The 15,632-nt window shown below is 43.2% G+C and overlaps 1 protein-coding gene across 1 annotated transcript; it reads right to left on the bottom strand.

The window, feature by feature from the left end:
- On the bottom strand, positions 1–8,794 carry CAPSL (calcyphosine like). The gene is made up of 4 exons (XM_047875233.1): positions 8,658–8,794; positions 5,630–5,807; positions 5,133–5,342; positions 1–102 (listed from the first exon to the last, which is right to left on the bottom strand). Exons 1-4 carry the CDS (start codon positions 8,792–8,794, stop codon positions 1–3), a joined length of 627 nt encoding a protein of 208 aa, XP_047731189.1.
- Positions 8,795–15,632: the final 6,838 nt, after the last annotated feature.

Here is a 15,632-nt window from a genome sequence, read left to right as displayed (position 1 = left end):
TTAGAGCTTCCAGGCAGTTCTCATCATGATGATGAAATACACATCAGTGTCAATGGATGCGCTCACCCCTGCATAGTAGTTCATAAACTCCTCGGGGGTCACCTGCAGTGGAAAAGTCAGAAACAAAAACATAACTTTGCTTCCCACCACTTCAATGGAAGCATATTTCTAGTACCTATAAATGGGAGGGGAACTTTGGTCAAGGAAGCTTTTTAATGACACAGATCAAGCATAGATCTCAGACAAGAGCAGAGTCAAGCTGAGGATGGCCTTGATGGGTGGCAGAGGGGAAGATGAATAGAAAATCTTGAAAATTTCCACACCAACCTAAATGGAAAGTGAAACATAGGTTCTCGCCTCTCTTTAAGAGCAGGAACCCATCTGTTCGGATCAGTGAGACTGAAATTCAGAGCAAGAAACAAGTTTCTTTAGCTGTAGTTAGTACAGGCTTTCTGTGACACATCAGAAACAACACGGCATGCCCTGGGGTCGAGGCAAGTAATGTGTTACCTTTTAGAAAGTGGAATTCTGTCCTGTGGATAAAGAAATAGATTTATAGTTAAATCCTCCTTAACTTCATGCTTTTTTAAGGTAGAAATTACTCATTCAAGGCACAAAGTGAGTGAAAAAAGACGCCCCTCCTCCATGCCCCCTCACACTAGCCTGGGTTCTCTCCCTCCTGTTCTTAGAACTGTCTCTTTGGTATAGCGACCAATGTGTTTTTCCAGGCTAGATTTTATATCACTTTGCTGCTAGAAAGAAGAAACAGGTATCGATCTTATTTTTTAATAGCTGTCGGTGATATGTACACTGCAATTCAACCATAGTAGCTGACAGGATTGGTTGACTCAGAGAAGGAATTGTCTTCCTGTTGGAAGGATCTCTGTGAGCAATCAGTGTAACCCAAAGTACAGCCCTGCTTCCATGGGAGGACACAGACACAACAACAATGGCTGGGAAATTTGTTGTTCTCTAATTAGCCCTCAATTAAAAATTTTTTTAACGTTTATTTATTTTTGAGAGAGAGCGCGCGCGCGCGCGCGCGCACACACACACACACACACACACACACACACACACACAAGAGGGGGAGGGGCAGAGAGAGAGGGAGACACAGAATGCAAAGCAGGCTCCAGGCTCTGAGGTGTCAGCACAGAGCCCCATGCGGGGCTCAAACTCACAAGCCTTGAGATCATGACCTGAGCCAAAGTCGGCTCCTTAACCAACTGAGCCACTGAGGCACCCCTAGTCAGCCCTCAATTTTAAATGTCATGAAAGATTAAAAACATCAAAAAGTGAAATCCATAAATAATTCAAAACCCCCCTTCCAGAGTGCCTACTTATGTCTTCTAATAATCATATGAGCTGATCGACCCACTTGCCTTTTTTACTGTAATCATAAGTGAACAGAGAAAAAAAAAGTCAGGGGACGAAATTTCTCTCCCTGTACTTACCCCCTGCCCCACCACCCACAAAATAGTAAAAAGCAGAAGGAAGAAAGTCATTGGACTGAACTAATAGTTGAGCTGGGCTTTTCGATGGTCTGGAAGTAGAAATAAATATGTGCATAGCTTTTGTTAAAATTAGAATACCATTAGTGTTCTCCTTTCTTCAATTTCTTTACGTATGTCCTCCTTTGCATTTCCCAGTTATCCAGCATTAAACCTTCCAGAAGTCAGATTACATAAAACCAGACATCAGAGCTAATATATTTGATCATTTCAGAAAAGGCCATCAGTTATTCTTAGTGAAGTGTTTGCTTGTTTCCTGAGACTCAATTTATACTCAGAATAGCCTGAATGACAAATCCTATAATTTCCCCAAGTTTTCCCTCATTGTAGTAAATTAATTTTCAGTCATAATAACTACTCCTACTTAATTATTTTGTTTGACATTAGTAAAATGGAGAGAATGGACACCTCTGCTTTTGATCAGCCTATGCTACCGTGAATTGACAGAATATTCGTTATATAATGGAGAAGGTCCTGAATGGGAGCGTTGGAAATATTTGAGTCATGGTACAGAACACAGTACCTTTTTCTCTGTTTCAGACTGATTAGAAAAATCATAAAATAAGTTCAGGTTATTTATATACACTCAGTAATGTATTTAAAATATTTTTGGGGCGCCTAGGTGGCGCAGTCGGTGAAGCGTCCGACTTCAGCCAGGTCACAATCTCGCGGTCCGTGGGTTCGAGCCCCGCGTCAGGCTCTGGGCTGATGGCTCAGAGCCTGGAGCCTGCTTCCGATTCTGTGTCTCCCTCTCTCTCTGCCCCTCCCCCGTTCATGCTCTGTCTCTCTCTGTCCCAAAAATAAATAAATGTTGAAAAAAAAATTTTTTTTTAAATATTTTTAATTATTAAAAAATTTCTATATGAGAGAAGACTGTAAGACCCATATTTGCTCAAAGGCTAATCTACTTCTGACATCTAAAAAATATATTTGTAATTGTAAAATAACATATATAAATGAAAACTTCCAAACCTAGATATTAAAAAAAGGAAGAAGTGGAGCACCCCAGTGGCACAGTGGGTTAAGAGTCTCACTCTTGATTTTGACTCAGGTCATGATCTCACAGTTCGTGAGTTTGAGCCCCGTGTTGGACTCTGCACTGCCAGTGGTTGGAATTCTCTGTCTTCTTCTCTCTCTGCCCCTCCCCTGCTCACACGCTCTCTCCTTCTCTCTCTAAGTAAATAAACATTTTTAAAAATTAAAAAATAAAAATAAAAAAGTAAGAAATGAAAATCTCACCCAACTAGGGTGGGTTTTAGGGATAGAATTAGAGTGAGGAAGGTTCACTTCATACACGATTTGGTTGCTTTCATACCTCTATCCATATGGCTTCTGGTGTACAGAGGGCTCTGAAGATGGGGTGTGAGGATTATTAACACAGGATCCATTACATCAAAATCCATGACTGCTACAAACTCAGGAGTTTTTATGACTACCTGAGAACTTAGCCCAAACTATTAAAAGTTCACAAATTTCAGCATCATAATGAGTATGCTAAATTTATTGGCTTATTCTAAATTCTGTCTTATTTGGATATCCGCTACATTTTTTAGCCATATATGAGTGCACTGGCTTCAAGCATAGCTAGCTATGCTTCACCATAAGAAATCTTAATGTATAAAACAACTCAATTTGGAAAATCTCACTTAAGGACTAATTCTTCTCTTTATAAAAGAATTTATCGTGGAGTTTGTTTACATCAATATTTCTTTGTGTGTTTAAAATATGATTCAATGAACAAAAGTTTGAATTCCACATCACTTTCCAAAAATATTTTCATTACGTATTTTAAGACCCTTAGTACTATATCCAGTAGATAAGTAGTCAATAAATGATCCAGCTCCATAATTATGCCAAATAAGGTTCATTTGCATATTATATGTAGTAATTAAAAATTACTTCTGAATCTTTTAGAGACAATGATCTCAAATATGAATGTGAATAAGAGCCATCTGGGGTACTTACTAAAACTGTAAGTCCTTGATCCCCACCCAAAAATAATCAGATTCTGTAGTTCTGCAGTACAGCCAGCAATGTACGTTATTAATACGTAGCCTGGATGATGATCATGCACAGTCAGCTGGATATTAACACAGTGTCTGTGATAGTCAGGTGATAGCAAATGCTGTAACTACTAAAAACCCCAATGACCTTTATGAGTATTTGAGAACTTAAGATGGCTTGTTAAAATAAATGTCAAAAGGGACAGAAGTGGGAACTTTAAATCAGCTGAATCATAACAACTGGCTACTTTGACTTGGGGTAGAGAAAAGAGCAGCTGAGGTTTCCCCTGGCAACGAGGAGAAGGAACCACCTGCAGAGAGGAGGCAAGTACACCCTGGGATCTCATGTAGAGGCGGGCTAATTTGGGGAAATGGCAGTTGACTATTTTTCCACTGCCATTTCAGAGATCAAAGACCAGCAATGTTGGAAGAAAACATATGGTTTGGTTCTGTTACTTCTGTCCCTAAGCATTAGGCTCCCCTGAGAATCTAGCCCCCCCCCGCCCTTTTTTTAATCCACCTCTCTAATCCTTCAACTAAAATGAAGGGTATTTCTCTGTCCCCAACAGGAAAATGTCAGTAGGAAGGAAAGAAAGGTTGCCTTACTACTCCCCTAACCCCTTGCTAATTAGACTCACTATGAAGTTTCAGGGAAAAAGTTGGGAGAAACTCCCTTAAGAAGGGGAAGCCTTGCTTCCTATTCCTATCATTAATATCTTTTCTTCCTGCCCAGTGCCCCACTACTCCTTCCTGTGTGACACAGGGGTTCTGAGTAACCCTCCCCAGACATCTGCTGGTGCTGACTGTGGACCAAGTAGAACACTCCCTTCCCCATCATCAGGGCCTTTAGGACACCTAAGATCAGAACTGGTTCTGAGTTCAAAAGCCCACTTAAGCCTGTTGATAAAAGACAGATGACATTGTCATCTCAGCCTAGGGAGACAACATCACAGTTGCAGAGATGTAATTCCTTACCCTACCAAGCTATGTGTTCATAACTTGAAGATACCATTAATGGAGATCAGGTGTTTTTAAGTTCACTATAGTTTAGAAATGCAAGTTAATCTCAAGCCTACTCAAGACAAAATCGAAGTAAGTTCTGTTACCTGGCATTCCCTTTACTGAAAGCTTCCCTTAAATGGCATTTCCACACAGCAAAGTGTGATAACAAGTGATACTGTAAGGATGAGTGCGAAAAACACTTCAATATCTTGAAATACCTTGTGAATCATGTTCCAAAAAATTAAATCATGGTTTCATTTTGAAGTTAAATAGGCTTTACCCTAGTCGAGTTCATTGGAATATGGCTGGCTAAGTATGGTAAACATAAGTAACCGTGCAATGGAGTGTTAAATCAAAATATTGTGTTCTTCAGATGATGGGTATTTAGCTATATGTGGACCTCTCACCAATATATATATCACATATATATCATATATCACACACACATATATCATCACTTTAGTTGCCAACTTTCTAAATAGTCTCTAAGGAGATATTTTACTCCTATTTATAATGAATATGCTATAAGTACTTTTTAAGGCTTTGGACCTATTTCCTAATTTCAATGACAAATTCAACAGAAGAAACTTCACTTAGGTTAAGCTCTTTTACTTACCAATCCATCTTTGTCATAGGGTGAATCAAAGTTATCCAGAAACTTCCTGAATACTTGTTCTTCGGTCCATTCTCCATTTTGGTACTTAGGATGGTGTTTCGCATTATACACTTCACGAAGATCTTCAATAGTTATAACTCCATCTCCGGTCTTGTCTAACTTCCTAAAAGCTTGCATAATTACCTCTTTCCTGGCTCTAGACATTGGAGGCTAGATAAATAGAAAAAAAAAACACAAACACAGACAACACAAGCAAATGAGCTTTTTTTAATAAGATATATGATGAAATATCTGATTCCTCTCAGTAGTATGAAATTGTGTGCTGTTAAATGACATGCATTATGGTTATTCCAAAAAGTCCCTAAACCTGTTATCAATCTCCTTCCCATCTCCTCCACAGCACAGTAACAACTTCTGAAAACAAAACCTCAAAATAACCAACCCAAACCACGTGAAAGCCAAACTCAGAAGATACACTGATTCATGAGGCCACTTACTCTTAATGTGAGAAGAAATTCATTGAAGTCTATTGTTCCATTTCCATCTTTATCAAACCTCCGGAAGAGCTCTTCTGCCTCTTCCTTTTCCATGACCACAGCATAATCATTTAGTCCTTTCAAAAATTCTTTGAAATCAAGGGTCCGGTTGTTATTGTCATCCATAATTCGAAACACTCTGAAGAAAATGCACACACACATACACACACACACACACACAGGAAAGAAAAGAACATAGAATAAGATGTAAGCACAAAGATTTAAAAATAAACCACTCTCAACGTTATTCAAAGTAAAATACAGAAGCCCTAGATTCTTGTCTGTACTCTCCTTCCAAAATTGGAGAGCCTCTTCCCAGAATCTCATAAAAGGAAAACCTTAAAAGAAAATGTACTATGTGATTCTAATTCTATGACATTCTGCAAAAGGCAAAACTATACATACAATAAAAAGAAAAAGGAAGGAAGGAAGAGAATAGGTGGAGCAACAGGGAATTTTTAGGACAGTGAAACTATTCTCTATGATGGTGGATACATGATATACTTGCTAAAGCCCAAACTATAATGGTGGATACATGATATACTTGCTAAAGCCCATAGAACTGTAGACTACAAAGAATAAAATTTAATGTATACAAATTTTAAAATAACTATTTAGGAGGTCAGGGGATCCCAGGAAGGAATGCACAGTGACAAGAGAACTCAACTGTATTACAAAAGTTTGAAACAACCTCACTGAAAGGGGGTGGGGGGGAGCCATGGAGTATGAAGGTGCTGACTTAAGTAGCTGTGGAGATGGGAGTCTGTAGGACTAAAGGCAAAAGGAACTGCACATAAGCACTGGACTCTAGTTGATAATAATATTTCCCATGGAGATTTGAGTTAACAATTCTGACATTGCTATAAGGTATACTGGAATTGAACAATTAAGTAAATAGATGGCAGATGGTGGGAGCCAGATTTATCACTGTTGAAATGGGAATTTATAGATAAGCCAGGGGAGGAGGTTAAATGGTCGGATGCATGTGGTAATGGGCTAGAGTTGGAGACATTAGTATGAACTCATGCTTAGCTTAATATAAACACAGATGATTACATATAAAGATATCTATAGATTGTACATATATTTTCACATATACTTTCTTCTTCCGTCAGCTAAGAGAACCTAGAAGTAATACACCAATAACAACAAGTACATCTAGAGCCTAGATCTTGATTTCTAATGCAATTATCCAATAAAAAGAATCGGGCTTCTTGGAGAAATGTCTGATTCTAGGACTGGGACACGAAATACTCAAGATGAACTTGGAGTATCTTGTACAGAAAGTAAGGAAGCACTCAAAACAAAAAAACAAATAAAAAAACTTAACAATGATGGGGATATGTCAAAGGGACATAGGAGCCAACTGAAAGAGCTTCTAAAGCTCAATTTTCTAGAGTTTGAGCAATAAAATAGTGTGAAATTGTAACACAAAGTATAAAATAAATATCCATGAGTCCATATGGGTTTAAATAAATGATTAAATAAATAAATAAATATTATTTAGAAAAGACAAATTTCCCTTGAGTAGAATTCCAAATAAATTATGCACATATGCTCTGTCCTCAAGAAGGGAAGCATACTCCCCACTTCCTAAGTGTGGCTTTGCATGGAGACTTCCTTCCTTCCAGTCCAGTATGGAATGGGGTTGGGGAGGAATGGTAACTTTACATGGGAAAAGCCAGACAAACACTACCTCAGCCAGGTGATCAAGGTCAATACCAATACCGATAAATCATGTTGACAGTATGTATCCTTGACATCATGTGATGAAAATGGCACTTTACTTTTGTGGTCCCATAAAGAGGAAAACTAGGGAGCAGCTTCCACTTGAGTTGAGGAAAGATTGAGGGAAGGGAAAAACTAGTAAAGGGGCCAAGGCAGAGCACACAGTGGAGCAAAAAGCCAAGGATGAGCCAATAGACTGGCTCACATTGGAAGGGCTAGGAGGGGTTGGGGGGTGGGTAGGCAGCAAGAGGGACTCAACTGAGTGGGCCAGTGAGTGGGACAGAGGGCAGTGTTCCTGAGGGGTTTGCACCACGGACAATAACATGGCTCCAGGATGAAAGACGTGGAGGTTGTAGGTTGGGGTGACACAGTATTGAAGAGAAATGGGCCAGTCTTCTCACTGGACTGTGACTACCTGGGCCACCAGGGTCCACATACCCACAGCCTGGGCTTCTGACAGAGCCAGGCTTAGTCTGAGAATTTGAGACTATTAAAAGTGATGTCCCCAATGCTCAGTAAGTTCCTCACTGTAAGTGAAGCTGTCTATAACCTCCACATGTGAGGTCGGATGCCCCTGCTGTGGTGCCCTGTATTTCTCTAACCTACAACATCACCACGGAGATTCTGGTTTTTGTGACAGTCAATTTCCTTAGTCTAAGTCCTGCCTGGGGCCTGGAGAAGCCTTGTTCACCCACAAACATACAAACACCTGGCCCATGGCAGGCATTCCATGCAGTCTGTTAAAAAGAGATCCTGCCAGTTGGAGGCTTACAATCTCTTTTTCCTTGGGTTTCCTGGTCCTGAGGACTTCTCACACTCTCAGAGGGCCAGAGGACAGGTCCTATGGAGTTGGGAGAAGCCCACCTGCAGTGAATATCCCACAGGCAATTCCAGTGCCCCCTGGAGGTCAGCAAGATGTGACTGCCTGAAAGCAACTTCCTCCCTCTTCCAAGCTCGCTTCCATTGTCAGTTTCTAGCAGAGTCCCTCTCCGCATCCTGCTGGGTGTCGCTGGGACCTGGGCACGCCTCTCTCTTCACTTCAAGTTGTCCCAGGGGCTGTGCTCTCATCTCAGACACAGCCTTGCTGAATCTGGGACTAAGAACCAAAAATGGTTACAAGATGCTTCAGAGATCAAGTCTTCCAAACTACATTTTACAAATAGGGAACTGAGACCCTAGGAGAATAAGACTCGGTCAAGGTCACACAGCCAGTATTAGCCTCACCTGGCAGTGTCCTTCCTCCCCATGGCCGGGACCCTACCTGCCAAGACCTTTGATGCCTGCGGAGCCCCTGGCCAGGCACTGCAGTCGGAGTCTTTCAATGGGATCGGTGGCCGTGGTGAGCTTCCTCTTGGACTGGATCGCCATCTCTCGGTCATGACGTGCCGTGCCCGCCATCTGACAGAAGAGTTCACAGCACATTAGCAGAGCTCGGCCTCTCACCTGCTTCTGGCCTACGGGGTGACAGCAGCCTCTCCAAGGAACAGCCTCGAACCTCTCAGAATTCCCAACTTTCATTTAGACCAACTATGTGCTCAGCATATTTCTTACTTACTTGTTTAGTCCAGAGAACATCTGATTTCTCCAGCCTGGACAACAGTTATAAATAAACAGCTTTTCCTAGATACACTTTCATATAGTTGAAACCCTCCTCCTGCCATAAAATAAAAAGTCTTACTTCCCTTTACTCTCCTTTTTGAGTCAACCCTATATGCTTTATTCTCTTATTTAGCATTCTACATGTTCCCCTTTGACTCCACATTTAATATTCTCATCTTTGGTCTAAATATTAACTATTATTGTTTCTGTCTTGACTGAGATTCTCAACACTGAATGATCCTTGCCAGGAACCAGCATGTTTTGATTAACAGACTAGTGTCCATTAACACCTAGATTCTGAAGACAGAAAAGGGTAAATAGACACTAACTGTCTCCTGACAAATAGACATAATATTTATTTTTCTGCAGTTTGGCTTTTGTGATTTAAATATTCAGGAAGAGAAGAGTGGGTGCAGTGAAGCATCCTCTCCTGAGAGGTCCCTGGCCACATACAGACTCCTGCAGTGGGGCTGGAGTTTTCAAAACCTGCACAAGAGTAGAAAGCATACTGGCCTGGGAGCCTGGAGACGCAGCTCCAGGGATGTCTGAGCAAATCTCAAGGTCTCTGGTTTCTCCTCCTCTGTCAAATGGAAGGATTGGATTAAATGATCGGAAAGTTCCTCCCTATTCCAAAAACAACTAATCATCTTACAAGCTCACTGACCAATGTAAATGAGGGACTCTAGAAACTACTTTTTTTTAATGTGAATTGTGAATGAGGGAGCAATGGTTGAAGGCTATGCAAACACAGCATTCAAGATGCAGAAAGATGGTGTTAGAATGGATCTGCCCTTGGCTTAAGGGCCCCCCATCCCTGGCCAAGTGCTGATATTTCTCCTGAGCGCCACGTTAGGAGGGGATTCTTGTCATCAGAGAAGACAACTCTCAGATTAACGCTCTCTAAAGCTGTTCCTCTCCAATACAAGCTATAAATTCTCCCCAACAAAGATCATATTGTTTAACTTTGGAGGGAGGGAAGCTCAGACTGAAAACAGACCAGAAGAGGTAAGTCAGGGATGCGCGTGCCTGACTGCCTCATTTCCTACAGCACCTCCTAAGAGCCATCTTATGGGTTCCCTCCGCCTAGACCTGCATTCTAATTCACACTATAGAAATGCAAATGTGAGTAATTATTCTCAGTTCTCTTGGACACCAGGGCAAGAAGGAGGCCTTTGCCTGTTAGGTCGTGGCCTCTCTATTCCACATTAAGAAGAAATTGCTCTGACCAAAGCTATGTGGATCCTTCTTTGCTCCCTCCAGCACCAGAGGTACAGGTGTGCCAGAATTCCAGATGACCACACGCCACACTTTTGGAGACCTCCCTCTCAGCTCCTGAGGAGCTTTTACCCAGAGTGTTCAGACTTTACTCCAACAATCTCATCCACAGCCCAGATCAACTGCCTTCCTGGCAGCATTCGTGTTCCTCAAACCTGCATTTTCTTGTTACTATTTTGTCACCTGATGTCAAGCTGACGACCCCAGGAGCTTGTTCCCAGCTTCTGGCCATAAAGCCACCCCCACAGAGTGCTCCAGACACTATCAGAATCTCCTCTTTCTGTACAAAAACATCAGTTCACTCCAGCCACCTCCTGCTCCCTTGCACATCCTCTCCTGAGGTACCTCTTAGTCCTGACCAGAGGCTGCTGGTGGTACCGGCCCCAGCCTCACCCCACCTCCCTCCACTGGAGCAGGAAAGCAGCAACCCCGTGCCCCCACCATGTGATAAGCATGTGCCCAGTCCTCATGAAAACCCTAGGAGCTGAATTGAAAACAGAAACTCAAACAAATACGCATACGTCATATTCACAGCAGCATTATTCACAATAGCCAAAAGGTAGAAACAACCCAAATGTCCATCCACAAACAAACAGATGAACAAAAGGTGGTTCAACTTGTCCCAGGCCACCAAGTTTCAAATGCGCTATTTCCACGTGACCCCAGATTTAGGATCATAGTAACAGTGCATTATCATGAGCTGTTTCCACACTACTGCCTACTCCTTTTGTATAATAAGTGTAAACTTGACAAATGTGAGAAGAATCTCCTCACTCACTAATTCAACAGATATTTGTTGGGTAGATAGTGTTGGTCAGGTCTGCTAGGTGCTACGAACCTGAAGATGAACAAAGTTCTGTCCCTGTTCCTAGGGAGTCCAGACTTCCCTAGTGGGTAGAGAAAGGGAGGTACACATGGATTATTATGGAACAGTGAGAAAAGTACAATATTAATGCCTAAACAGAGAGCCACAGGAATTGGGGAAGTAGCCTGAGATGTGGGCATCAGGGGGTGAATAGCAATTTGACAGGCAGAGAGTGGAACAAAGCCACTAATGAGAGAAGAGACTACGTACAAAGGCAAGAGAGTAAAAGCATACCACAGAATATTATTCAGTTATAAAAAGGAATGAGGTACTGACACGTGCTACAATGTGGGGGAATGTCAAAAACAGCACACTAAGTGAAAGAAGCCAGATACAAAATGTCACACGGTTGTACGATTCCATTCATTTGAAATATCCAGAATAGTGAAATACGTAGAGACAACACTGCCTGGTCACGGCCAAGGCCTGGGGGAAGGCAGCAATGGGGAGTGACTGCTTAATAGGTATGGGCTTTAATGTTTTGGAACTCGATATGGGTGGTGGTTGCACAACATTATGAATATACAGTATATTTTTAAATGACTAATTTCATGTTATGTAAATTTTATCTCAATTTAAAAAAACCCTATTAGCTAATCATAACTATGATTTCTATTTCACAGATAAAGCAAGTGGGGAGCAGTCGGTGTGGCTCCCAGGAATTCACACACCATGCGAGACCCTGAGTGACGGCCCCGGGTCCTGACCTCTGTCAGCAGACTAGGGAACTAAGGCGCGGGCTGGTAAAGCAACTTGGCCCAAAGTGTTGGCTCATACCCAAACATAGATCTTCTGACTTTCATGCAGACCTCTTTCAACTTCACCACCTTTGTGAAATAATATAAAAGAACCTCAAAGAACAGTTTGATGGAACCCACTCATAGGAGAGCAGGGTAGAGTCCAGGAAAACACCCTGCTGGTTCTATCTCCTGTGCCTAACTGGACACAGTGACCATACTAACAGTTACCTCTGGAGTCGAATTTGATATATTCAGGAAAAAAAAACCCACAAATTCTCTCCCGCCATCATACTTGAAATACCCATATTAAGCATTCTCTTTCATCATTTATTTACACATTTCATGGACAGTTAATAGGCTTTGTGTGCTGTTTTCAGGGCACCAGTGCTGTAAAGGAAGGATTACTCTGACAAGCAAGCCCTTGAATAGCACAGAATCCTAAATTTGAGTACTGAAGTCACGTAGTTAAGCAAGGCAGGAAACAGGTTTGGTAAGAACTGGGGGCTTTCAAAGAAGGCACGGATCGGGGAGGGTCTTGGGGAAGAAGAGAGACACTCAGGGCTTCCATAGGCCTGGGCCAGAGTCTGTCTCCAAACGTGTGTCACCAACATCACAACGTGGCACAAAGTGTGTCCCTGACTGCAGGAGACCCTTCCGGAGCCTCGAAAAGCAGGCTTGGGGACAACAGAGGAGGCCCAGCCTTGGCAGGGCAACGTCAGGATCCCTCCTGATGCACGTGGCTGCAGCGCCACCTGGTGTTGGCCCTGCACACTTCCCTGGGCCAGGTACACTTGGTCCATTGTGCCACCAAATGTCTAGTAAGGGCTTAGTTAAGAGGAGGGCACTGGGTTAGACTGTGGAACAGGGAGTAAGAAACACAGTGCTTCCGGGAGTGGGAATTGGCAGGGAGAAACCCACTACTCAGCCACAACAAATCAGAAGGGGGTGCTAACCCTGAAGACTTCTCAGAGGAGGTGATGTTTAAGCTTTCATCCTAAAGGAAAGAGTAGTCATCCAGCCCAAGGTCGTACGGGGTGGAAGTAGGAAGGACACTGGGCATTTTCCAAGTACCAAGGCCAAAGCGAAAAAGAAAACGGTATAAATACAGAAACACGGGGCGCCTGGGTGGCGCAGTCGGTTAAGCGTCCAACTTCAGCCAGGTCACGATCTCGCGGTCCGGGAGTTCATCCCCGCGCTGGGCTCTGGGCTGATGGCTCAGAGCCTGGAGCCTGTTTCCGATTTTGTGTCTCCCTCTCTCTCTGCCCCTCCCTCGTTCATGCTCTGTCTCTCTCTGTCCCAAAAATAAATAAACGTTGAAAAAAAATTAAAAAAAAAAAATACAGAAACACAAGTATTGTAGTATGACTGATGAAGGGTGGGTGGGTGGTAAGGTGAAGCATTGTGGCAAAAGGAAGGGGGTGTGGGAAGTAGAAAGTCAGAAAAAGACGAAACTGGGCAAGTAAGCAGGCACCAGATCACAAGGAGCCTGGAACACCGTGCTGGGCAGTTTGGATCCTGTACTGAGAGCAACAGAAGATCACAAAGAGCTTCAAGAGGGGGTGACAGTTTGCAATGTCAAAGAGCTCTCTGGTTCAGTGTGGACAATGGATGGGAAGGTGGCACAGGCTGGGGATGATCAGGTGAGAGGTCATGCTGACTGGATGGAGATATTGGCAGCAGGGCAGAGAAAGGTAAAGAGATCTGAGATGGAGAGCACATGAATGTGCAGTCTGAAGGAGAGAGAGGGCTCAGCTGTGGCAGCCAGAGTGCCTGCTGACAGCTCCTCACCACCACCCCACCCCCACTGGCTGGTGAGGAGGAACACGCACAGAGCAAAAGGATGCAGAGTCCTGGAGGCATGGGGCACTGGCTGAGTGGAGCCACCAGCAGCAAAGCCAAAGGAGACTTTGCAGCAATGGTCACCAGGTCTTCTCACACTGTAACTAGTTAAGGCTCTTTCATCCCACTGTCCTGGTGCACAGCTGCTTGTCACTGCCAGAGCACTCTTCTTGGAATGCAAGAATCATTATGGGACAGGATGTGGAAAGCTAAAAATGCACGGAGGTCTGTCTCTTCATGATTCTCAATGAAAGTCTTCTTTGCTGAGTTCAGGGGCAGAGTTAAGTTGAACCTTTATGGGGGAAAAACAAAAAAACAACCACCGCCTCTCAAGCCCCAGACTGTGGTCTTTGGTGTCCTCTAGTGGCAATAAGCTGAATTACATCACCCTGTGTGTCTCTCTGTGTCTGTCTCTCTTTAGTGGCAATAAGCTGAATTACATATTTCTCTCACTTCTCTCTCTGTCTCATGAACCTACACCCCAACAATCTGCAACACAGAGGTAGATCTCAAAACCAAAGAGACAGCCCCAGGGATCACTTATTCAGACATCCATCAAGAGAAAGCACCAAGATCTTCCATATCCTCTGATGTAAAAATCCAAAGGAAATGTCTCACTCCACTCTCTAAAGAACACTATCCTCTCTGTTTTCTGTGACACTACACTTCTTGTTTTCATCTCTCGGGAAAAGGGTGGTTATATGAAGGAGCAGAGGGAGCTGAAGCAGGTTTAGTCAGCTTGGGTAAACTTTAGAGAGCAGAGTTAGCCTGTAAGAGTTGAGACAGAATTAGGGAAACAGGAAGGCCTTGTAAACACGGGAGGGGGAGCACAGGGGAGGTGGGCCACGTACTGAGGAGAAGGAACGGCAGCAGCCCGGCCTCGCCAGGCTAGGCAGGGATGTGCACTACGATGGGTGGGCCTGGTTTTACCTGGACAGTCCTTCTTTGCACCCTAGTGCTCGGGGTGCTGGGACAGGGGGACAGTGTGTGCCTTGAGGAAACCGTCCTACTGAGAAAGTCACACAAGCCCACCCTGTGAGAACAGCAACTGCCAGCAAAGCCATCCAATCTTTCCAAAGACCTCTCCTGCCTCTTGTTGCTATCAAGGCCATTTTCCCCACAGCCAGGCCAAGTGATGAGTTTTGCCTTAAAAGCATTTTTAGGAATTTATGTCACTGTTAAATACCTGTGCCATTACATTAACCATTTCAGTAGCAAGGGTCCTAGGGTTGCTATAATAGCTCCTTGTGATTTTAAACACTCTTCTATTCAGAGAAAAGAGTAAGGCAAAGAAAAGAGTAGGTAGCTGCTGCTAAAACATTAGGGCTCCAAGCTCATTCTTAAGACATGGGAGTCATACTTTCCTTCTCTACAGCTCACATCCAAGCCAAATCTTTCCCCATCTGCCAGCTCAGATTTGACCCTGTACCTAAGGGCCATCCCCATGGGGATGGAGGGCATGCAGTGGTTTTTACCCTTTCTCTACTTGGGAACAGAAAGTAAGACTGGAATTTTAATTTTGACTCAGTGCATCTTTTAATACTTGAAATGTCATCCAGGGGTGGAGCGAGACATACAACAGATCACATTTGAAGGTCGTGGTTGGGAAAAATTAAACTATCTCTATTGACTCCAGTCCATTCAATAAATTAATTATTGCTGTGTGGTAGACGGCAAAAAGCTGTGGTCCCTCAAGAGGTTTTCCCCATAGAAAATGTTCCTCTGGAATAAACATTAGATCCCAGTGCTCAGAGCAGTGTAGCAGGTGGCTAGGATGTGCTTCCTCTGAGACTGAAATGAAAGACTCAGACGATATGAAGAAAGACATAGGTTTTGCAGTAGAATATTGGGAACCACCCCGCTCCAGGCATAATCACAGGTGTGTGTCAGTGTCATTGACATCCTGGGAGAGCCTTCA

The sequence above is a fragment of the Prionailurus viverrinus genome, chromosome A1, assembly GCF_022837055.1.
Source record: "Prionailurus viverrinus isolate Anna chromosome A1, UM_Priviv_1.0, whole genome shotgun sequence".
Classification (NCBI taxonomy): Eukaryota; Metazoa; Chordata; class Mammalia; order Carnivora; family Felidae; genus Prionailurus; species Prionailurus viverrinus.
The sequence above is the reverse complement of the archived record's forward strand: the minus strand, read 5'-3'. Positions and strand labels throughout refer to the sequence as shown.